The sequence below is a fragment of the Nicotiana attenuata genome, unplaced genomic scaffold, assembly GCF_001879085.1.
Source record: "Nicotiana attenuata strain UT unplaced genomic scaffold, NIATTr2, whole genome shotgun sequence".
Taxonomy (NCBI): Eukaryota; Viridiplantae; Streptophyta; class Magnoliopsida; order Solanales; family Solanaceae; genus Nicotiana; species Nicotiana attenuata.
In genome coordinates, this window is record NW_017670754.1 from 38,662 (window position 1) to 61,638 (window position 22,977).

A 22,977-nucleotide genomic window follows, 5' to 3' on the forward strand; every position below is an offset into this window, starting at 1 on the left:
ACTATCAACCTGTGCGCTCTAATTAACAAAATCCTCGTCCGCGTCAACTGCTGTCTCTATAAAAAATAAATAGCGGGGAATGATTCTCTAGCTCAGTGAGTAATAACACTTAATCACAACCATTTTTATTGGGGACAAGTCAGAAAAACATGCTAGTATCTCAAACAAAAAATAACATCAAAATGCCCTTTCAAAAATAATAAATAATTTTCAGTCTCATCATGCTTTTCTTGTAGTATAATACAATTAACAGTTCAGTAATAAGTTCGGTAACCACTGTACAATATCAATATTCACATTTAGGAGGTTTCAATGAACGGATCATGTAATCGGTATAACTGTGAACTTCTTCGCAAGAAGTCAAATATAACGGTAGTCTCTACTCGAGGAAAATCGGTAACGGTATGCTAGTTCTACCTTCCCACTAGCAAGGGCTGTAACGGTAATCTGTAATTACAAGGTGCACCAGGTCTAACGAACCCGCCGTTAGCTACGGGATCCTTCATTGTCCACTCCCACTTATACTTGTCTCTGTAATCCGTATATACTTGTAGAAAATATTTTCAAACAATATAGGGCATTTCGGTTCTTATCAAATCATGTAATTTTATTTCAATAATAGTAAATTCAAGTGACGGTAAAACATATCTAGTGACAACAAGAATATTTAAAACAACGGTAATCATGTCAAATAACTATTTCGGTATCATATCGAATAAAAAACTTGTCCCACATGCAATTTAAAATAATCGGTAACATATTCATATAAAAATCATGTGTAAATTATGCAAGTTGTGAAAATACAAATTGCGGTAAGATTACTACTCACAGTACTCGTGTGAAATACCAAACTCGTCACTTCGAGCGATCCGTACAACTTTCTTCAATCAATCTATAACCACATCAACATCGATCTCGTGTTAATTTTTTTTGTTTAGGCTAATTCATGGCTAATTTAGAATACCCAACCCTCGAGGTTTCATGTTTGACTCTTAATTTGTCCAGAATAATTCTTATTGGTATTTAATTTCTTATACCTTGTGAAACCCTTCAATTATATAAACTGAGATAAAAAGAATTACCAGAAGAAAAGAACCCAGCTGAGAAATTCAAGTATTATCTGTAAAAACCAGTGCGTATTTAAGATTTCTCAAGGTTTAGTTCCAGCCTTTTTCTTCTTCTTCTTCTCCTCCTTTTGAAATCCCTTTTGTGCGTTTTCTAAAGCAGACTCGTTTTCTTTCTTTCTTTCTTTCATTTTTTAGCTTCTGTTGTGTTTGCCTTTCTTTACCTTTTCTTTCTTTGTTTTCCGTCACTATTCAATGGGCTTTTGCCCATTTAATTAGCTAGTCTTTTTTTTTTAGTTTAAGTAACATTAAATGATAAAAATACCCCAATTTGAATATGAAGTATTATATTATCACGGCAAAATTGAGAGACAGATATGAGATAATTTTTTATGGCAGGAGAACAAAGAGTTTTAGATAGGGTAAAGCGATAATTTGATGCTTTCAATTCAGTTTTACTAGTTTGTGAGATTGGTATGGTAGTAACATTACCCATGGTGATTTCCTCATGTCCATGGCGGTAGTCTTGAGCAATTGCTAGGCTTTGAGAATCTGAGGCAATGTGATGTGTGGCCCCTGTGTCGATGATCCATGATGGTTGTTGTTGTGATTGAAGTCCAACAAAGTTGGCTCTAGCCTGAAAATGATTGTGGGACTGGTTTCGACAAACTTGGGCAGAGTGGCCAAGACGATCACATAGCTGGAAAACCAGATTATTGTCAGACTGAGCAAGGTTCTTACGAGTCTTCCATGGTTGGCCTCGACTGGCACTACAACATTTAAGGGCTCCAGCCACCCCTGAAAAGTGTGGCCTAAGATGTCAAGAAGTGTAGCATTAGCTCAAAGGCAACACTTTACGACTTTAGGCTACGCTTTTAGGGGGGTGGCCTAAAGTACCGTAACCTTTGACTTATGGCCACGCTTTTTACATGTTGCCGTAGGATCCACGCTTCAAAAGTGTGGCCGATGCACTAAAAAAGCTACGCTTCATATTTCCTCCATAGCCACACTTTTATGACGTAGAGCTACAATTTTGAAGTGTGGTCTTTATTGCTTTATAGACCACACTTTTAGAGCGTGGCTTCTAAAGAAACAGTGATCAAGCGTGGCGTCAAATTGCCAGTCTCTATGGTCACATTTCTAAGCGTGGCAATTGTCTACACTATGAAATAATTTTAAAAATATTTATATTTGCCATAGTTGTGTGGTTAAGAAATTATTTTTGCCTACATTAAACTCTGTATTCACATTTATTTCAAGTACATACATTATGATCTCAAGCATCAAATTAAATAATAAGTAACAGAATAAAAATAATTCAAATACATATACTTGAAATAAACTTCAACAAAAAATATAATTTGCATAGTACTATACCCATACTAATAAAGCACTACTACTTCAAGAAGTTCACCAGCAATAAACTATTCAAAACCGAATGTATTTATAACAATAAACGTCACAATCGTTCAAAAAATCTTCATCATTCGCGTCAATAGGTCAAATTCATATGTGGCCACCATTTCCAATTGCATCATCTGCATTTTCCTACACAATCAAAATGAAATTAAAAATTAGAAAAAAACCTATATGTAGTATGCATTGGTTATAACAACATGTCTTATTAATAACTAATGAGGTTTATTTCACTACTAAAGCATAACTAAGTCAAACACAGAAAAAGAGGTGCAAGCCAAGGAGAAGCAAAAACGTGAATTAATAACCTGCTACATCCCAATATCTCAGAAAGCTTTGCCAAACCTAACGATTTGGACCATAAACTTCCTGAGGCTTCACCATACATACCCTTTAACAGAGGATCATTCAAGGGAACCTCTTGAACTCATTCTTGACCAAATGGCTAGAACAAAAAGAACAATGATTTTTTCAAGAGTGTCAGCAGCTATGAACCTGTAGTTCATTGCATAAGGATTATTGGAAGCAATGAAGTGAAAAGATAGCAATGGAATAGCAAAAAGAGCAACAAATTTGTTGATCCCTGAACATTGATCTAGGGTGAAGATTTTTCACCATTTTATTGAACTATAAGCTAAGATCATTGCTATATACAGTGGATCTACAACAGTGAGAACATAGCAAAGGTCTGAAAGTGATATCATTTTTTTGTTAACTGATGAAACTCAGCAAAAAGACTCAAAATTTATGGAAAATGAGAGAGGTGATATGATATATTTATGAGAATTAAAAGGCAGACAAAGAAGTAAATGCAAAAGAATAGAAAGTATGATATAATTTATGCTCAAAACATAAGTAAAAGAATTAATCCCCTAAGTTAGAAAAGTGAGGGTGCTCACTGTTCACTACCCATATTAGAGGTGAACAAATAGTAAGAAAACCAATAGCTAAGTATCAAAAATTCTTTTCATGAAGATAAAAGACATTGTTAAGAGCCTTTGTAAATCCCAATTAAAACAACACAATTGCATGATATGTATGTTAAAGTTAAAATTGTGTATTTATAACATCTGTAAGTCATATTCATGAACTGCTTTTAGTAGTAGTGAGTTGATACTTCTGTAATGACGTTCTAACAAGTCAATACAGGAAAAAAGTAAAATACATTTAAAGTATAGGTTCAAAGACAAAAAAATTATCTCCTTGTATAATCGCAACAATCACTTAATTTAATAACAATAGCAATTAAACTAGCTAGAAAATAGACAGATAACAAGGGCCTTCCACTAAAACACTAACATGTTTCAGTGGAAAACATCTAATGAAGAGAAATTATATTTATGGTAGATATCAAACAGAAGCTCACTAACCAAAATTGAATTCTTTCCATAACCAAATACCTTAACTAGATCGTGTTTCACTGAAAAGAGCTAATAGTTTCGTGTGGTAAAATTTGTCACCAACTGATCCTTTGTTAACAAAGAATCACGTGTCTTTTTCTTTTGACAAGAGGAAAATAAACTTATTTTGCAGCCATTATTATTGCCGCTAAATTGGTATTGGCAACAAGTAATGTAACATGAAATGGGCATCATGCGTCTTATAACCAGATAATTTTCTTTCGTCTAGTTGCACACACCTAGATATATTGGAAGTTGTAACGACCCGACTGGTCGTTTTGAACTTTTGCACTTTGATCTCCAATTCTCAGGCATGACTTACCCCGTGTTATGTATTATGACTAATGTAGATCGTTGGTTTAGTTTTCAGGAAGATTTGGAATGAATTTGAAAGAACAGTTTTAGTTGAAAGCTTTGAATTTGAAAGGTTTGACGGAGAGTTGACTTATTTGTATATGAGCTCGGATCGGAGTTTTTATGATTTAGTTAGCTTCGTTAGATAATTTGTGACTTAGGAGTGTGATCGGAAGTAATTTTGGAGGTCCGGTGTAGAATTAGGCTTGAATTGGCGAAGTTAGTATTTTGGCGAATTCCGGTTGATAGGTGAGATTTTGATCCGAGGGTTGAAATGGAATTCCGAAAGTTGCTATAGCTTCCTTAAGTGATTTGGGATGTGTGTGTAAAGTTTCAGGTCATTCGGACGTCGTTTGGTTGGGTTTTTGATCGAATGCGTGTTTCGGAAGTTTTAGAAGAACTTAGGCTTGATCGACGTAATTTGATGGTTTTGGTGTTGTTTGAGGTGTTTTGATAATTGGAACAAGTTTGAATAACGTTTTAGGATGTATTGGTATTTTTGGTTGAGGTCCCGGGAGCCTCGGGGTGATTTCGGATGGCTATCGGGATGAGTTTTGGACTTGTGCAAATTGCAGGCCTGCTGCTTCTGGTATTTCCGCTTCTGCGGAATTGGAACCGCAGAAGCGGTATCGCATATGCGGCGTGGGAGTCGCGGAAGCGGAAAAGGGCAAGGCTAGGCTGGACCGCAGATGCAGAGTGGGGACCGCATCTGCGGAGTTGCAGATGCGGCCTGGGGTGTTAAGTTATTTTCCGCAGAAATGGAGGGAGGAACTGCAGAAGCGGTAGTCGCAGAAGCGAAAGGATGACCGCAGAAGCGGTAATGACTGGGCAGAATATTTAATTGGTCTTCTTCGCGAAATTTTAAGGGTTTCTCATCTCTAACCTCGGACTTGGAGGATTGTGGGCGATTTTGAAGAGAGATTTCAAGGGGTTTCGATAAGGTATGGATTCTTGGACTTAAAACACGATTTTATGGTGTAAATACATGGATTAGAGCTGAAAACTCAAGTAATTAATGGGCAAAATGGTGCTTTAGGGCTTGAAACATAAGAGAACAAACATTGGGATTTGTGGGGTCATTTGGACTCCGATTTTGGTATTCTTTATATGTATAGACTCGTGGCGAGATAAGGAATCCGTTGATGTAAAATTTTCTGGAATTCGAGAAGTGAGCCCGGGGCTCGGATTTTGCAAAATTTCATGATTTTCGATGTTTTTTATTCTTTTCGATTGGGTTATGTTCCCTTGGCCTATAGTGATGTATTCGTTGTGGTTTTGATCAGATTCGACGTGCGAGGAGGCCGATTGGAGAGGCAAGGGCATAGCAAGCTAGGATTTTGGCCGGCTTGAGGTGAGTAATGATTGTAAATGATATCCTGAGGGTTTGAGACACCGGATTGCACATCGTAGTGCTATATTGAGGCGACTTGCACGCCGGATAGCGAGCATTGGGTAGAGCACCGTTGGGGATTGTTACTTGGTCCGTCCCGATTGATGATTTTACAGCGTATTTTGACTGAAACTTATTTGTTATTATCATGATTTGGGTTGATTGCCATATTTGGGCTTCGTGCCAATTATTTGAACCCTTCGGAATTTTATCACTGTTTCCTCACTGTTTTGACGTGTTATTTGAACTCGGTCCTGTTGATATCTCCTATTTTACAAACTCAGCCAATTTTTACTCAGATTTGAAACTTAAATGATATTTCTAAATGATATTTTGGGCTGAGAACTACTGCTTTACAAATGCCCGAGGGGCTTGTGATGATTTTCGGACTGAGTGAGGCCGAGGGCCATATGTGAGGATATGCTGAGTGATATGAGGCCGAGGGCCTGAGATACTTTATATGCCACGAGGTGGCTTGAGTGACGTGAGGAGGCTTTCAGGCCTTGTGAGTGATGTGAGGAGGCTTTCAGGCCTTGTGAGTGATGTGACGAGGCTTTCAGACCTTGTGAGTGATGTGAGGAGGCTTTCAGGCCTTTTGAGCGATGTGAGAAGGCTTTCAAGCCTTATTTTATATGCCACGAGGTGGCTTGATATTGCGCTTGGGCCATAAGGGGCCCCTCCCGGAGTCTGCACACCCCCAGTGAGCGTCGTCGACGATAAATGGATCGGGCTGCACGCTGCAGCGAGATGTGGATCGGGCTGCACGCTGCAGCGGTTACTATATGATATTGTTCTGAGAGTGAGCCCGAGGGGCTGGTACTGTTTTTGAGATATTGCCCGAGGAGCGAGTATATATGTGCTCATTTTGCATACTTACTTGGCTTTTACTTGTTATACTGTGGTATTTGTGCCCAAGGGGTGGATTTCTGTGCATATCGGCACTAATTGCTTTGAAATTATTTCGCAACTGTTGAAAAGACTATTTTCAAAAGAGGTTTAAACTGAGCCAAGAGGTTTTTCTAAAGATTTTCACAGTTCACTACTTTCTCAAAGGATTGTACTCTGCTTCTATACAGCATGCTGGTTGCTTACGTGATTTCTTACTGCTCAGTAGTTATCTACCTTTATTACTCACTGAGTTAGAGTACTCACTTTACTCCCTGCACCTCATGTGCAGATGCAGGTATTTATTCACCCTGTAGCGGGTTTTGGCTGATTGAAGGTAGAGCTATAGGAGTTTAGCGAGGTGACCGCCAGCGTTCGCAGCGCCGCTTCTCTCCCTTTTGTTCATAATTCCTATTTCGAGTATTTATTTTTAGGCCTTGTAGAACTGTATTCACACTCTAATAGATGCTCGTGACTTGTGACACCCCGATTAGGGCCGTGTTGGGTTGTAGTTCAGCTAATTAATATCATCAATCATATTTGAACTGTTATTGAACTGTTTAACTGCTTAAAAGTGGTGTTCTGAAATGGTCTGGCGGGCTTTGTCTTCACGAGAGGCGCCATCACGACCGGAGCGGGGTTTGGGTTGTGACAGAAGCACTACCATCAGGTAGCTTTGTTGTCTTTAGAACACCACAAAAAACTAATTTCTCTCCATTAGCCATTGAGAAGCACGCTTTTGCATACTTTGTTCTCTTGACATCCTTTGTATCTTTTGGTTGAAGGTTCTTTCTAATGCCCATCTCTTTTAGATCATAACGAGCATTTGGATGATCTTTTGTCTTGCCAGGAATATCCAAAAGAGTTCCAATTACGTTATCAACTATATTTTTCTCTATGTGCATTACGTCAAGATTGTGACGTAATGAATTGTGCTGCCAATAAAGTAATCAAAAAAATTGACTTTTTCTTCCATGGGCCATCATTTGTTCTCTTCCTCTTTTTCCCAAAGACATTATTAATATTTTGTAAGTCATTAAGCACATCGGTTCCCTTCAACAAAGGCGGAGGAAGCCTAAATTCTGTTTTTCCATTGAAAGACCTTTTGTTGGATCTCCATGGATGATCCATTGGTATAAAAACACGATGATCCATACAACACATTTTTCGACTATGTTTAAGATAGCGAGAATTAGTGCCATAATTACAACAAGGGCAAGCCAATTTCCCTTTTGTACTCCAACCAGATAACATAGCATATGCAGGGAAGTCACTGATTGTCCACAAAAGAGCTGCTCGCATTTGAAAGGTTTGATTTCTTGAAGCATCATATGTTTCCACCCCAGACTCCCACAACACATTTAACTCTTCTATTAATGGTTGTAAATAAATGTCAATGTCATTTCCAGGTGACCGCGGCCCAGGTATAAGCAAAGAAAGCATACAATATTCTGGCTTCATGCACATCCAAGGAGGCAAATTATACACCATTAAGATAACTGGCCATGTGCTATGAGATATGCTCATGGTTCGAAATGGATTGAACCCATCACTTGCCAAGCCAAGTCTCAAATTGCGAGAATCTGTTGCAAAATCCGGATGAAAGCTATCAAAGTCTTTCCATGCTTGGGCATCAGCAGGATGCTTAACTTCCCATCTTTAGAACGCTCCTCGTCATGCCACCTTAATGTATCCGCTGTCTTGGAGCACATGAATAGCCTTTTGAGTCTAGAAATTAATGGAAAGTGTCTCAAAGTTTTTGCTGAAACGCGATGAGCTTTTTTAGAACGCTCAACCTCGCTATCTGCTTCAGGATTTTTGATATATCTGGAAGCTCCACAAACATGACAATATTCATCAGCCTTATGTTCATTCCTAAATAATCAAGATTGGGACCTTCACCATTTTTTGGTATTATTGTAAGATAAAGGAATGTTCAACTCGGGCATCGCCTCTTTCAATAACTCTAAAAGAGAAGTGAATGACGCATTGCTCCATCCATGTAGACACTTCAACAAATATAGACGAATTGTGAATGATAATCTAGAGAATCCTTTACAACCAGGATATAGTTCTTGGCTTGCCTCATCAACTAAGTTATAGAATTTATTGGCATCTTCATTTGAACCTTCATAAAGTCCTTCGGCTTGTGCAATATCTCTAAATTGATCATTCAATAACCCATTAATAACATCATACGAGTTAGTTTCATCACTCATGTCACCATCAACATTCATAGGGATTTCCCATTCCCCGTGATTAATCCATCTTGTATAACCTTGAACAAAACCATAGCATATTAGATGATCATATATTACATTCCTTTGAGTCCAACGAATATTGCAACACTTTGCACATGGGCATTGAATTTCCTCTCCTTGGGGATCTCCATAAAGGTAAGCAAATTCTAAGAAAGATTGTACCCCATCAATATACTCTTTGCTATACCTTGGTAAATCCATCCAATCCTTGGATGAAACATTTGAAACCCTAAAAATCAGATATTAATATCGAATCATCAAATATATAATCATTTAAGTATTATATATACATTACAAATAAATCCTAAAAGTCATGAGTATGTTTTCAAAATCATATGTAATGTAAGATGATAAGAATATCTTACCTAGTCATGACACTTATGTTAAGCCAAACCCAACTTCGAATATAGATCTTCCTGAGCGTTGATTTTTGTTCTTGGAGAAAAAAAGTAAAATTAATAGGATCCACACAACAAGAAGATAAATCAATAAGATATTCTTTTGGTAGGGAGATAGGATATTACTCAACTTAATACATACTTATTAGTCCAAAGCTCACATGTTAAATTGACTTCTTTGAGAATCATGGTCACAAAAATTCATGAAAGAATAAGAACAATGAAATCAAAAGAAAAACAGAAAGTGAGAAAACACTAGTATCAAATTCCTATTTAGCAATATTCATATTTCAGGAAGTGATCAAATAGTAGTGTCAAATTCCTTTTTCCAATATTCTTGTTAACGTCTTCAAAAAAATCTCAAACAAGAGAACCAACTTGAGTTAATAATCATTATCTCTAAAACTCAATAAGAAAACTTCTATAAATTGCAAATTATATACTATTATGCCAGTATACACTTCCTGTATCAATGGTTGGTTATACACCAAAGTTTTCATTACAATGGAGAAAGACCATTAACAAGAACGGGAAAGAACACCATGGAGGAGGTTACGGCAATGCGAGAAAAACTAGAGTCATCCATACATCACTGTCAATACAAGAAGGATGAGAGTCCAAACTTACAACATGGACATCGAGACTGTGCAGCCCTCATTGGTGTTTATGTCCAGATACAGAGGTCATCACGGGTACAGTGAAACAAATAGGCAATTACATGTACATGACGGGTAACCAAAAGTTCCGGAACAGAAAATTCTTTTGGAATACCAAAACTTTAAGAAGAGAATTTGGCAAGGTACTATAGTTTGAAGACAACTGATAAAAGTAGTGAATGCTATTAGCAAGGAAATCCAAATACATCCAACTACTTCAACATAATAAGAATTCGATTCATACAATGGTTTGTCAACTTAAAGGGAATCCAATCGGCTACAAGAGCAAACAACAGACCAGGACACTGAATTTTGTGTGCGACGCCAACTGTTTGTACTCTATTTTTGGACAACAGAGGCTCTATCACCAAGCTAATTGAGTACATTAAGGAAGATGGAATCTCAACAAAAATTACAAAAGCATGGAACCAACTCAGATACATGACAATCACTACATAAATACATTCGACGTATACTACTTGGTTATATCGAATTGTACGACTAAGTTTGAGTATCACTAACTCAAATTTGGTTATAGGAATTATGTGTTACTCTTACCCAATGGGATCAAAAGCACTTTGCCTAGTGGAATTTAAAAAAATAAATAAAAATTAGAGACTTTTTCATGAGATGGGTTTTATCTAAATTATTTTTGTAAGGCTTGTTCAGTTTTTTCTTTCTTGGAATTAGAAAATTAAAGAAAACAGAGATTGGTATAATATAACTATTTCTAAAAGCTTGAGAACTTACAATTCTAAAAGCAATAGAAGAGCAGCAACCAAGGATGAAGCAAACGTAGAAATAGAAGCAGCAATTGAGGGATTGGAGCAGCGGTGGCGTTTAAACTGATTTGCTACTTATTCCTTAGGGTTTTCCAAGTACTATTTTTGCTATGTATTCCTATAGGGTTTTTCAAGTACTATTCGATCTTGGACTTATGAGAATTGGCGAAATATGCAGTGTAATTTTGGTGGAAAATTTTTTGGGAATTTTTTTATAAGGAATTTTTAGGGTACGCTTGTAAAGGGTGGTATTTAGTATGATAATATAGCAACCGTCCAAAAACGATGCAATATAATTTAAAGGCGTGGCCAAAAGTTTTATATTTAGGCAACACTTAGAAAATGTTGTCTTTACAATTAAACGGAACGCTTTATAAGTGTTACTTTAAAACCCGTGGCCAAAGACTCTACTCAAAGGTCACGCCTAAAAAGTGTTCCTACATATACTTTTGGCAACACTTTTTGAGCGTTGCCTAAATTAGTGTGGTTGTAGGCCTAAAATGTTGTAGTGTGGGTTGATTGTTGTTTGCGTTGTTGTAACGCCTGTTGTTGGTATTGTTGCGAGGTTGAGTAGTAGATCGTTGTGCAATAGCAGCATTAACATAATTTGAGAGAGAAACGTGAGTATCATGATGCTTGAGAAAGAGTTCATGATCAAGTAACTTCTCATACAACTCTTCATATGAGATGGTAGTATCTCGCGCCTGAATAGTTGTTAAAAATTCTTTGAAATCAGATCCAAGACCAGTAAATATCTTCACAATGAGTTCCTCGTTGGATACAGAAGCACCAGCTGTTGCAAGCTCATCACAAAGAGAGCGAAACTAATGCATAGAGTCAACGACAGGTAAAGCATTCTTTGCAAGGCGAGCTAAGCGATCTCGTAGGCTAAAAATTCGTATTTGGGATTCATTGGCATACGCTATGTGAAGCGCATCCCAAGCAGCCTTTGAAGAGGTTGCTGAAGCAACAAATGCAGCAAGGGTAGAATCAACTGAAGCTAGGATGGCATTTTGAATAAGTTGATCTTGGCGAGACCAGGTTAGGTACGCATAACCATGGACACCTGAGCCTTCTAGAGGGTAAAATTATGACTACCTGCAAGCTTAATAGGAAGTTGTGTGATAGGGTTAATCTGAACAACAGTGTTGTTCGCAGCGTCGGTATTAACAACGGTAGCAGCCATTTGGGTCGGGTAGGGATGGGGAAAAATACTAAGATCTGACTCGCAAGAGTACTTTTAAGATCTAATACCATAAAGAGGAAGGTTGTAGACTGAATGAAGGGAGTTAGTTTTATTAATGAAGTAAGAGCTCTTTATATAGAGCAAAATTACAACAACAAATCTTCTGGAGATAAAGATACATAAGACCTAACAAACTCCTAAAGAAAAGGCTAACAAAAAGATACATATAAAAGATACAAATAAAGGCTATGTTAATAGATACGACTGAATCAGCCAAGAGTCCTTTATTTATAACTTGTGTTCTCAATTAATCACAAAATGGATACAAGACATCGTGTTTTTTCCGTGTAAATTCTTTCAACTATATTTTCTGACAGATAATTGAATGTGATAATGGCAAATTAGTGAACAATTATCATGAGTTCTGTTATGATGGATATTCGAAAATAGTGGCGTGACAAAAAAACTCATTCATTATGGATGTGCCAATTTTTTTCTTATATTAAATGATTATGTAGCAGGATTTTTTTAATTAGGAAAGGAGTTAGTTCTATTTTCACTTGCTAAAGATAAAAAGTAAAAAATCTATGTACCTTTTAGAGTATATTTGTCGAAACCGATAAATGATTAAAAATAAGACAGTTCTAAATGTTCGTATTTGCGCGTGAACTTTGCGAAGTAAGAAATTCGAGTCCTTTGTTAAAAATTTGCTTTAAAATGATATTGCCATAACCAAACTTATCATATATGCTCTCCAGTTTTTGATGGAGCTTCAACTGGCATGTTTTTCTCTATGACTATGTTTACCATCTTAAATTGTCATGTAAGTGAAACACGTGGGAAAAAGAAAAAGAAAAGGAAAAGAGTTCTAATTGCCCTTCACTTTGCGAAATTACTTATTCATGCCCCTATGTGCTACTTTTATTTTAATTAATCTAAGAAGGAAACCACCACTGTCATAGCCGGTGACTAAGAAGAGCTTCCACCATACCAAGTAGGAGTAAAAACCGAACCGGAAAATCGCACTAAACCAAAAAGTCAAACTAAATCGATTAAAAATTTAAGTAGGTTTGGTTTGGTTTGGTTTGATATTGAGTAAAAAAATCCGAACCAAACTGACATACAAATATATAATTTTTATATATTCTTTTAAGACTTTTTATAGAATTTTCTTTAAAAAAAGTCTAGAAATATTTGCAATTCTCTTATGGGACATAATATTTAGTTAAATATGAAGTGCTCCATATTTATTAACTTTAAATAATGAATTGTATGATCACTTTCTTATCAAGTGTTAGTGAAATAAGTCAATCTCTTTGTTCTTCCATATTCATACGTCAAGATCTATTAAATTCTTATATCTTTTCAAATTTGAAATGGTATTTCGATAATTTAAAATTATATAAAACATATCATTATATAGGTTCATATTTATCTTTATGTTTAATTATTAAATTCGGTTAACCTTGAAAGTGTACATCAACGTAAAATTTTTGTTACACGACTAAAAAATAACTATCATGTGTTATAAGAAAATTCTTCCACAAGAATATTTTAATAGAATATATATTTGTCTTTTTTTCAATATTTACTAAACATATATTTACTTATCAAAAATTTAACAAGATAAGATTGAAATAATATTTATATAAAAAAAAATCCGAAAAACCCGACAAAACTGAACCAATCCAAACCGATATAGTTGGTTTGGTTCGATTTTGATAAAAATCGAACCAACTCGGTCCATATATACCCCTAATACCAAGCAATGGTGCTCTTTACAAGAATTATAAGAAAACAACTTTACCGCGATTGGAACACCAAAGAATGGAAGTTGCAAAGAGGCCTAATGTTATACCTTGTGTTCTCATTTCTATTTTTTTGATAAGCAGGTGTGAGCATGTGATTTTAACCCTATATGAGTTACTCCTATAAAATCAAAGAAAATAGCTTTTTCCCATTATTTGCCATTTTATAGGATTTTTGTTAATTGTTTGCATTGTTGTGTACGTTTAGTTTTGTTTGAAAAATCACTAAAATATCAAAAATACCATTCATTGTATTTAGATTTTATTTTTATAGTTTTAGGATTAATTAGTTAATTATTTATTTTATTAAAAATGAAAATCACAAAAAAGGCCCACTTTATATTTTTTACCTTTTAATTTTTAGATTATTGATTTTCCTCTTCTAATTTAGGGTCATAGTAATTTCATAATTTTTGTAATTAGATATTTGGCTTAATTTTACAATTTTAGACTAATTTAGGAATTTAATATAGGTTTTTTAATTAAAGAAAAGAAAAAGAAAGAAAAAAAAACAAGAAAAAGAACAAAAGAAAAGGAAATAGTTGGTTAACTAAAAGAAGGGGTTTTTAATTGAATTTGGGTTGTTTCCAAACCCAAAATTAACCTCAAACCCGTTCCCAAACCCAGGCCCAAAATAGCCACCCGGTCCAGACCCCATCTGAAGCCAAACGACACCGTATCTCTTAGTTTTGATCTCAGTCGTTGATCACTTTGGTTCTAACGGCTGGGAACTAATTAATCCTTTACTATATTATTGTCCGAACGAGTCCACCCCCCCCCCCATTTCCCTTCTCATTTTGTCTCTCTCACCTACAGAGACCAAAACCTAGCCGCCTTCACTCCCTCACCGGCTCCGCCGTGGTCCGCCGACCGGAAATCGCCTCACGGCGGCGGATCACCTCCAACCACCACCAAATCAACACCCCATAACCCCCGTCCCTTCCTCTTTCCAATCTCCTAACCATTTTCCTCAAATCTTTATCAAACCCTTCGAATTTCAAATCTAAGACCGGAATCCCCAAAACCCTAAATCACCCAAAGGCCACCAAATTCACACCCTACAATCTTCACACCCCTCTGAACCCTAAACTACCATTAATCCCCTTCGAATTAGCCTTAATTTCCTTGAATTTTGAATCTGAAGTCCCAGGAACCCTAACCTTCTTTTACTTCCAAATTTTCGGCAGTTTTTTGGGCTTTTGAACCCAAGACTTCCATGAATCCATTGCTCTTGTTAAGAGCAGTTGATTGATGGTTGTCTAAAGTTCATTTGTACCCCGAAAATTTGGGTCAGAATTCGAAGACGGTCTAGTTTTATTGTTGAAAGAAATAAGCAATAGGTAATCTCTTGTAACTTTTTCTTTAGTTTTCTTTTGGTTTTGGCCTTTTCCCCTTTTTGTTAATTGCCTTTGATTAGCCGTGTGATTTAGTTTATCTTTTCTTTTCTTCCAACTATTTAGCTTCATTAATTGCATGATTAGATTTCATCATTAGGAATTTAATTTGCCCAGTTTTAGCATGTTTTGTTTCTAAAAACCCTTTTTGTTTTGTTTCTTTTTTCTTTCATGTTTATTCTTCTTGCAAGTTTGTTCTCAGTATCTATTAGTTTAATTAGGATAGGGTTAATGGTTAATTAATTGCCTATTTCAGCTAATTTCGGGTTGATTTAGCTTTAGCCTGATTCAGCCTAGTCTTAGTTAAAATAGGTTAATATTGATTTCTGATGGTTCTTTGCACAAAGCATGCTGAATCTCATTGGTTGTTTGAATCTGAGTGTACATGTTTTGATTGCTTAGGATTAACTGATTTTAAATTTAGGTTTGAACCTCTGAGCAGCAATTTAAACTTCAGTTTAATTTCAGAAAATGAAATGCAATACCACTAGGCAACCTAATCACTTAGCTGAAGGTCCTAAAAATAGTTGTAATTAATTTGAAACCAGAACATAGGACAAAGCTGAAATAGTCAGAAATATAAAGGGTAAAACTATACTTTTACATAGGCTAATATCAGAATGTTCTAGATTTTGCACAGTTGTCCCCATCCTTAGCATAGAAATGTTGATATTGGATAAGAAAACAGACAGCTAAAAAAGATGTTGTACTATTCTGAAGTTTCGAACTTAGGTCAGAATATTCCCTTTTTGATGCCTTTTTTGTGCACTCTATAAAAGGAAAATATTTCCTCACTCACTCAGAGACATTCAGCATCATTCTCTGCACAAAAGTTTTCTGAAACAAACATCAGATTTCAGAAATTCTAGAAAATATTCAAAACTTCTTATTTCTGGTTTTCACAAGCTGAGAAACATGGTTTGAAGTGGAGGATTTTTCTGGTTCCTTTAGCTGGGATTTCTGATTTCAAAGCTGTTTTAATTTGGTTTAAATATCTAGGGTTTTCTTACTGCTGGTTCTGCTGCTGTATTAAGCTTCAAATAGCTTTGGTTTTCTTGACCTTACTTGGTCTAGTTTTTCTTTGTTGTTTCAGGTATGTCTTGAACTTTGAAAGTGCAGAAAAAATGAAGTTGTAGCTCGCTGCTTGTTAAATGAAAATGCATGTTCTTCATTTCGAATTGCCACCTAAAAATGGTCATCTTGTAACTTTTCTGCTGTTTTCTCTTTTATTATTAAACATGTCATTATTGTTAGGATAGTATTCATAACCTAAAAGTTCAAATCAAGAGATGTATTGTATTGAGCATTTCATTAAACACTTGAATGTATAAGTGGACTCACAGGCTGTGTTTGTAAATCCAGCCTATACTTTGTGCAATATTTTGACGCTAGATTGCAACTAATGTATCTAATTAGTGGTTTTTAAGTGTATATGTTCATTATACTGATTTCATCACAGCATGAGTTAGTATACGTTAAAATTTAAGGTTCAGCTCCTGTTAGTAGCATGTCTTAAAGTAGTTATTTTCTAGGAATTTTGATGTTTTCGCATAAGCTTTAAGAAGAGATTTTGAAAATTTTGGTCTGGGCTTGGCAAAGGCCCAGGCAAGGTAGCCTGGTAGACCTCCGGTTGGGCTATCTCCATTTGAACTCATTTTTTTTGTCTTTGGGCTCAACATCAGGCCCAAACGACCTTGAGCTCCTGTTTTCTTTATTCAGAATAATAAATGGGTTCCTTGTCCGGGAACTGGGCTGGAAATCAGCCCAATTAAAGGACCACACCATGGTAAGCCAGCCACGCCCTTGGTCCCCTGATTATGCATTAGGCTCAATTTTGAGCCCAGTTGATGTTGATTGTTATCTATTGACCAGTCGACGGGCTGTTGTTGGTCCAATCTATCCTTTAATAACCAAGGATTTCCTTATGTTCAACCAAAATCTATCTAAATAGTTGGAGGCCCAGTAAGTCCCCCAAGCTTTTCTTACAATTAGTAGTTACATATTTTAAGTTCAACCATTTGTAAATGAGAGCATCCTTAGGCTTAATCAATTATGACTTCTAAAAATGGTTTAAAATGTATTTAGGTGTGCCATCCATAATTAAATCATCCATGGCCCTCACAAATTAGATTAAGAGCTGAACATTTGTAGCTTGTTGTGGTTAAATACAATTCCTTTAAAGAGAAAATGAATCAAGGTGTGACATCCATAATTAGAATATCCATGGCCCTAAAAAATATTGTAACTTAGATATTAAATATGAATCTTCATAGTTTGCTTTAGGCGTGTTACATCAAATTATCATGGCTACGGGTACGGTTTCCGTGACGTAGTTGTGATTTGTAATTGCTAAAATCCGGGTGTGCATTTCATGTGACCCGACTTCAATTTCCAACAATGATAAATAAAACGTGTCGCGGACCGTGGGTGCATTTCATGTAGCGTGGTTTAAGATATGTTTTAAATAACGTTGAATTTTTCTAAAAACAGTAAAAGCGGTTAGAAAGTCGTAAAAAATGCACATAGGTTTAAAATGCGTAATTCATCAGATAATAGGCCAATATTAATAGTTTAAGCGACCGTGCTAGAACCACGGAACCCGGGAATGCCTAACACCTTCTCCCCGGTTAACAGAATTCCTTACTTAGAATTTCTGGTTTCGTAGACTTTTAAATAAATTCGAAATTTCCTCGATTTGGGATTTCAAAATAAACCGGTGACTTGGGATACCAAATGAACTATCCCAAGTGGCGACTCTGATAAATTAAATAAAATAATCCCATTTCGAATAATGTCACTTTAATTGAAAAAACTCCCATATACCCTCTCGGGGTGGTAAAAATGAGGTGTGATAGCTCTGGCGACTCTGCTGGGGATCATAACCCAGAACTTTTGGTTTAGGGTTTAAGAATTCGAGCTTAGAATAATTGTTATGCTTGGCTTTATTTATTATCTGATTTTTACATGTTTGAGCCTAATGTGCTAAATGCTGCTTTTTACCGCTTTGATATTGTTTGAACTGTATAAAAATTGTTTTGAAACCCTCTCCTCTCTGAGTCTTCTAAATCATTTGGAAATTGTGCACTTCGTGTAACTTCTTTTCGGACAAGTTGCAAAGCCGGTGAAGCTTCTGTATTCCCGGTACGCTGGCCCCCCCCCCCCGGCTCGAGCTGTCCGCTCGGGTAAGCCAGGTCTAGAACAATACACCCAGGTTTTTAAACCTAGTATAACATAGCCTCATGCCGGATCCCTAGTAGGAACGCTTGTTTGCATCACGTGCATTTGACTTTGGGGACTCAACACAGGGGTTGGGTCCGTCTAGGACAGGTGTACCCGAAATCAAAAAGACCATCCTGATGCATTTTACTTGCTACTTGTACATTTATTTGCTTCAGATTGCATGTTGACTGGCTTCTAGAATAAGGGAGAAAAATTGGAAAAATCAAATTGAGGCATGAGAGAGATAATTACCCGTCTTTAGAAAATCTGGTGTCCAAAAAGTACCGAAACTTTGCCGAAATTTTGAAAAAAAAATAAAGAGAAAAGGAAAATTGTTTCAAAAAATATTTGGTGTTGTTTTCTGTTACGTCAAAACTTCCCAAACTACGCAAGTTTGATTCTCACCAGATGTGGGATACGTAGGCAACCTTCACCGGGTCCAACTCCATTTTTGCAAAAAAATAACCCAAAAATATGAAATGTTGTTATTTTGTCATAAATAAAATTAGGTGATGCCGTTCTTGTCTAAATAGCCCAAAATGTCCCCAAAAGCGGCGCCGGAAGAACTACTTTGCAAGAATAGCCACCTATGGTCATTTTTCAAATTCTTTGCCGATTAGCAAACACGGCCCTAAAATCTTGTTTCCTGAGGTGCTGAAGGGTCGTATTTGCAAAGGTGTTTTTGTTTTGAATTGCAATTTTGAAAAATTGATAATCTTCTCTTGAGTCAAAATAAATCATGGTCTTTTAACCGATCACTTTAAATAAATGTGCAGGATGAGCACTATTGAAAATGAACCCTTCACAATCCTCGAGAAAATCCCGTTAGAACTCCATATGTGGTGGAATGACTTAGGGGAAGTTAGCAGAGGTACTGCGATAAAAGCTTTGGGCGGTCTCATTGGTCTTTTGAAGATTAAACCGAGGTTGGATATAATTGAGGCTTTAGTACCTTTTTGGGACCCGACGCATAATGTGTTCCATATCTTTGATTTTGTGCTAACCCCTACGCTTGAGGAAATAGCGGGCTATGCTGGTTTTAGTGGGAATCTCAGAAACTGGTACCCAGTGGCACCAAGAGTGGTGACTCCTCACAAGTTTCTGGACCTTCTAAGTATCAGTTGGGAACTCAAAGTTGGAAATTTGGCTGATGGATTTTGCACATTCTACTTCTTGTACCGTCGTTATGGGGATCCCCACGGTTTTGAGGCTCCAGATACTGGTCTAACTCATTCAGGGAACAAAGGTAAATGGGAAGCACGTTGGGGACTGGCTTTTATAGTGGCATTCATGGGCATCTTAATCTGCCCAAGAAAGGATGGACATATAGAGTTGGGGCTCGTGGGAACGGCCGACTTCATGATTAAAAAGGCTAATGGCACCATTGTACCGATGATCCTAGCAGAGATTTATCGAGCTCTAACTGTTTGCCGAGCAGGGGGAAATTTTTTTGAGGGTTGCAACATGCTTTTACAACTTTGGATGGAAGAACACCTTTGCCATCATCCGGGGTACATGAACTATGGTATGACCGGTCTTAACTGCATTGAAGAACATGAAAACCGGATAGAGGGTCATGAGTTTTCGGAAGGTACGGAGGCATGGTTCGCACATTTGAGTTCCTTGACTGCAAATAAAATTGAGTGGACATTCGGTTGGCTCCCGGTCACTAAAGTCATTTATATGTCGGCCGAAGCGTGCTTTCTTCTATTAATGGGTCTCCAGAGCATTCAGCCATATGCTCCACACACGGTTCTGCGCCAGCTAGGCAGATACCAAACTATCCCTCATGATGAAGATTTGAGTCGACAAGTCATTGAACTAGGCCCAAAAGCTGCATTCCCGGAAGAAAAGGTTCGACAGATTTGGCATCAGTGTAGGTTCCTGGAGCCAAAGACTCGGGTACGGGATTTGTCCAAAGGCGAGTTAGAGCCTAGTTACACGACCTGGTATGGTAAAAGGTTTCAAGTACATCAAGAGCCCGAACGGCCTTCCAAAAGGCCCCATGTCCAACAATTCGATGATGGGGCACAAGAGCAAAGGGATTGGTTGGCAAAAGAGACAAGCTACAGGGCCACGATAAGCAAATTGGAGGGGCAAATCAAAGATCTTAAATTTGACTAGTAGTGTACAGGCTGCTGCTGATGAAGGGGAGAAGAAGAAGTTGGCCCAAGAAAACAAAGCCCTTCGAGCCCAGATCCAAAAAATGAAGGTAGCTGCTGAGATTCAGGAAAGGAGCCGAACGGATGAAAGACTCATAAACGGTCTTAGGAGGAAGATATCTGAGTACGAGGATGATTTGGAAAAATGCGAGGGTAGTTTGGCAAGAGCCCGGGCACAGTTGGAGAAGAACGTAGAAGGACGGGCAGAGTTTGTCCGGCAATTGAAAAGGAAATATGATGGAGAAGTCACAAACCTGAAGAAAAAGCTAACTACCTCCGAGAATAAGATGGCCAAACAAACAATGAACTTTAAAGCCGAGAGGGAACATTGTTATGCACTAATGTCTCAGCTAGAAGAAGATATGCAATAGTTGCAGGGTCAAAGCTATCATGACACCCAAGTGCTAGAAGCTAGTTCTCAACAAATCAAATGTTTGCTCCAAGAGAAAGGCATCATTAGGGAAAGGGTTAGAGCAATTGCCGACTACATCGTCATGAAATGCCGTGAATGTGAGGACATGACTGAAACCACCTTCTTCGCTGCAGTGATGACCTTTGTTTGCCAAATAATGAATGACCTGGATCGTCTCCTAGGAGATCTTGCATATAGGCCCATGGCGAGACCGACTGATGTCCCACGGGCCCCTGGAGCAGTTTTAAGCACTTAGTGTATTCTTAATTTTCGTTTCGAGTCTGTATTTCAGTTTCCAGTTCTAGAGTCTGTTTAAGATGTTTTTAGTTTTTCAATCCTAGAGAAAGTATGATTGAGTCTTTTCTAACCAGAGAAAATTAGACTAGTTTTTATTTTAATGAAATTTTACGAAAAACCACAAATATGTTATATTTCCTTATATTTGCACCATTTATTCCTTGAAACATACGTGATTGATCTGATCCACGCCAGCGGCATCGTCGTTGTACCCCCGCTAGCACATCCCACATCGGATACGATTCATGATTTTTAAACCCAATTCCCAAAATATAAAAATAAAAAATAAATAAAAAGGAGAGAAGAGAGAGAGAGATGGAGAGAGGAGAGAGAAGAACAAGAAAAAGAGGAAAAACAAGAATATAAAGAGAAAACAATGATAAAGGTGCAAAAGAAAGCAAAAAAAGTGAAAAGCGCCAAAAGAAAAGGAAAATCGGGGAGATAAACAAAACGCCGGAGGAGACAACGCACACCGTCGCAAAATATGTAGAAACACATTAAACTGTATAGGTGCATTCACATCCCCCAATGTGCAATTCCCTGTGTGTGTAATTGCTCTCAAAACTCAATCGGTTTTTTTATGTCTGCTGTCGAGTAGGTTTGTTTTTAAGGTGGGTTGGTTTTTGCGTAACCTCGGTTCCACACCCCTACATTACAAAAGATCCACGGGAAGTTGTCGAAATTGTCGTCAGAAAAGTCATCTACCCAACAATTCCCATCTCAAGTGGATAGGCCGATATCGGCTATCCCAAACATTTCAGGAGTCAGCAGCCGCTGAACGAGAATAGGGTACTTACGCCTCCGCATTGTTGGAATGTGGGACGCTTGGTCCACGGGTAGAGAGTCGCCTAGTCAATACCTGGTTATCCCGAGGCTACTTCCCAGAGCAAGTGGAAACTCTTCCAACATACCAATAAATTTACCCAAACACACCCACTCGGATATCCTACTATCTCAGCCCACTTTATCGGAACGCCTCTGAGGTTCGCCCCTAGGCATTGATTTCAGGAAATGGGCCATCTAAACATATTCACCGCACACCAACCTCCGCTACGGCACACAACCACTTTTCCCAAGGGCCAAGCTTTGAATCCATCATCTTTTACTTTCCAAGTACACCTTATACCATCATACACGGCCCATTTCACCACCAATTCTTACCCCAACAACCTCGGTATGAGTTTACTGCGGGACAAGAGAAAGCTGCAAAGAACCCCGAGCAAGAGGAAGTCACTCGGAAAATGAGAAGCATGGAACAAAGCCTCAAGAATATACAAGGTTTAAGTGGCCAGAAGAGCGTATCCTACGCTGATTTATGTATGTTACTGCATGTTCACCTACCTATTGGTTTTAAGACTCCCAAGTTCGAAAAGTATGACGGACATGGGGACCCCATAGCCCACCTCAAAAGGTATTGCAATCAATTAAGAGGGGCAGGTGGAAAAGAAGAACTCCTAATGGCTTATTTCGGAGAAAGTCTAGTTGAAATCCCATCCGAGTGGTATATGGATCAAGACATATCTCGCTGGCACATATGGGATGATTTGGATCGAGATTTTGTCAGGCAATTTCAGTACAACATAGACATAGCTCCTGACAGAAATTCTCTATCTAATCTCAAAAAGAAGTCTTCGGAGAGTTTCCGAGAATATGCTGTCAAGTGGCACGAACAAGCTGCCAGGGTGAAATCCCCGATGGATGAGACCGAGATGGTAAGTGTTTTCCTATAAGCCCAAGAGGCTGACTACTTCCAGAACATGATGTCTACAATGGGAAAGTCGTTTGCTGAGGCTATCAAAATTGGGGAGATGGTCAAAAATGGTTTGAAGACAGGCCGCATATTGAGCCAGTCTGCTATAAGAGCTACGTCACAAGCAATCCAGAGCGGGTCAG

At 37.6% G+C, this 22,977-nt stretch overlaps 1 protein-coding gene, 1 long non-coding RNA gene and 1 pseudogene across 2 annotated transcripts; 1 reads left to right on the forward strand and 2 right to left on the reverse strand.

The window, feature by feature from the left end:
* Positions 1 to 2,372: 2,372 nt before the first annotated feature.
* On the reverse strand, positions 2,373 to 2,871 carry LOC109243020. Its single transcript, XR_002070473.1, has 2 exons — positions 2,789 to 2,871; positions 2,373 to 2,612 (listed from the first exon to the last, which is right to left on the reverse strand). It is a non-coding gene; the product is annotated as an uncharacterized LOC109243020 (long non-coding RNA).
* An 8,208-nt stretch (positions 2,872 to 11,079) lies between these two features.
* LOC109243017 lies at positions 11,080 to 11,792 on the reverse strand (annotated as a pseudogene).
* A 7,189-nt stretch (positions 11,793 to 18,981) lies between these two features.
* Positions 18,982 to 20,746, forward strand: LOC109243018. Its single transcript, XM_019409907.1, has 2 exons — positions 18,982 to 20,261; positions 20,341 to 20,746. Exons 1-2 carry the CDS (start codon positions 18,982 to 18,984, stop codon positions 20,744 to 20,746), a joined length of 1,686 nt encoding a protein of 561 aa, XP_019265452.1.
* Positions 20,747 to 22,977: the final 2,231 nt, after the last annotated feature.

Excerpts from the sequence above, each read along its gene's own strand:
- LOC109243018 (XM_019409907.1), top strand. The coding sequence starts at position 18,982 with ATGTGCAGGATGAGCACTATTGAAAATGAACCCTTCACAATCCTCGAG. Across the intron at positions 20,262-20,340 it reads GCACAAGAGCAAAGGGATTG|TGTACAGGCTGCTGCTGATG; the intron begins GTTGGCAAAAGA and ends TTTGACTAGTAG.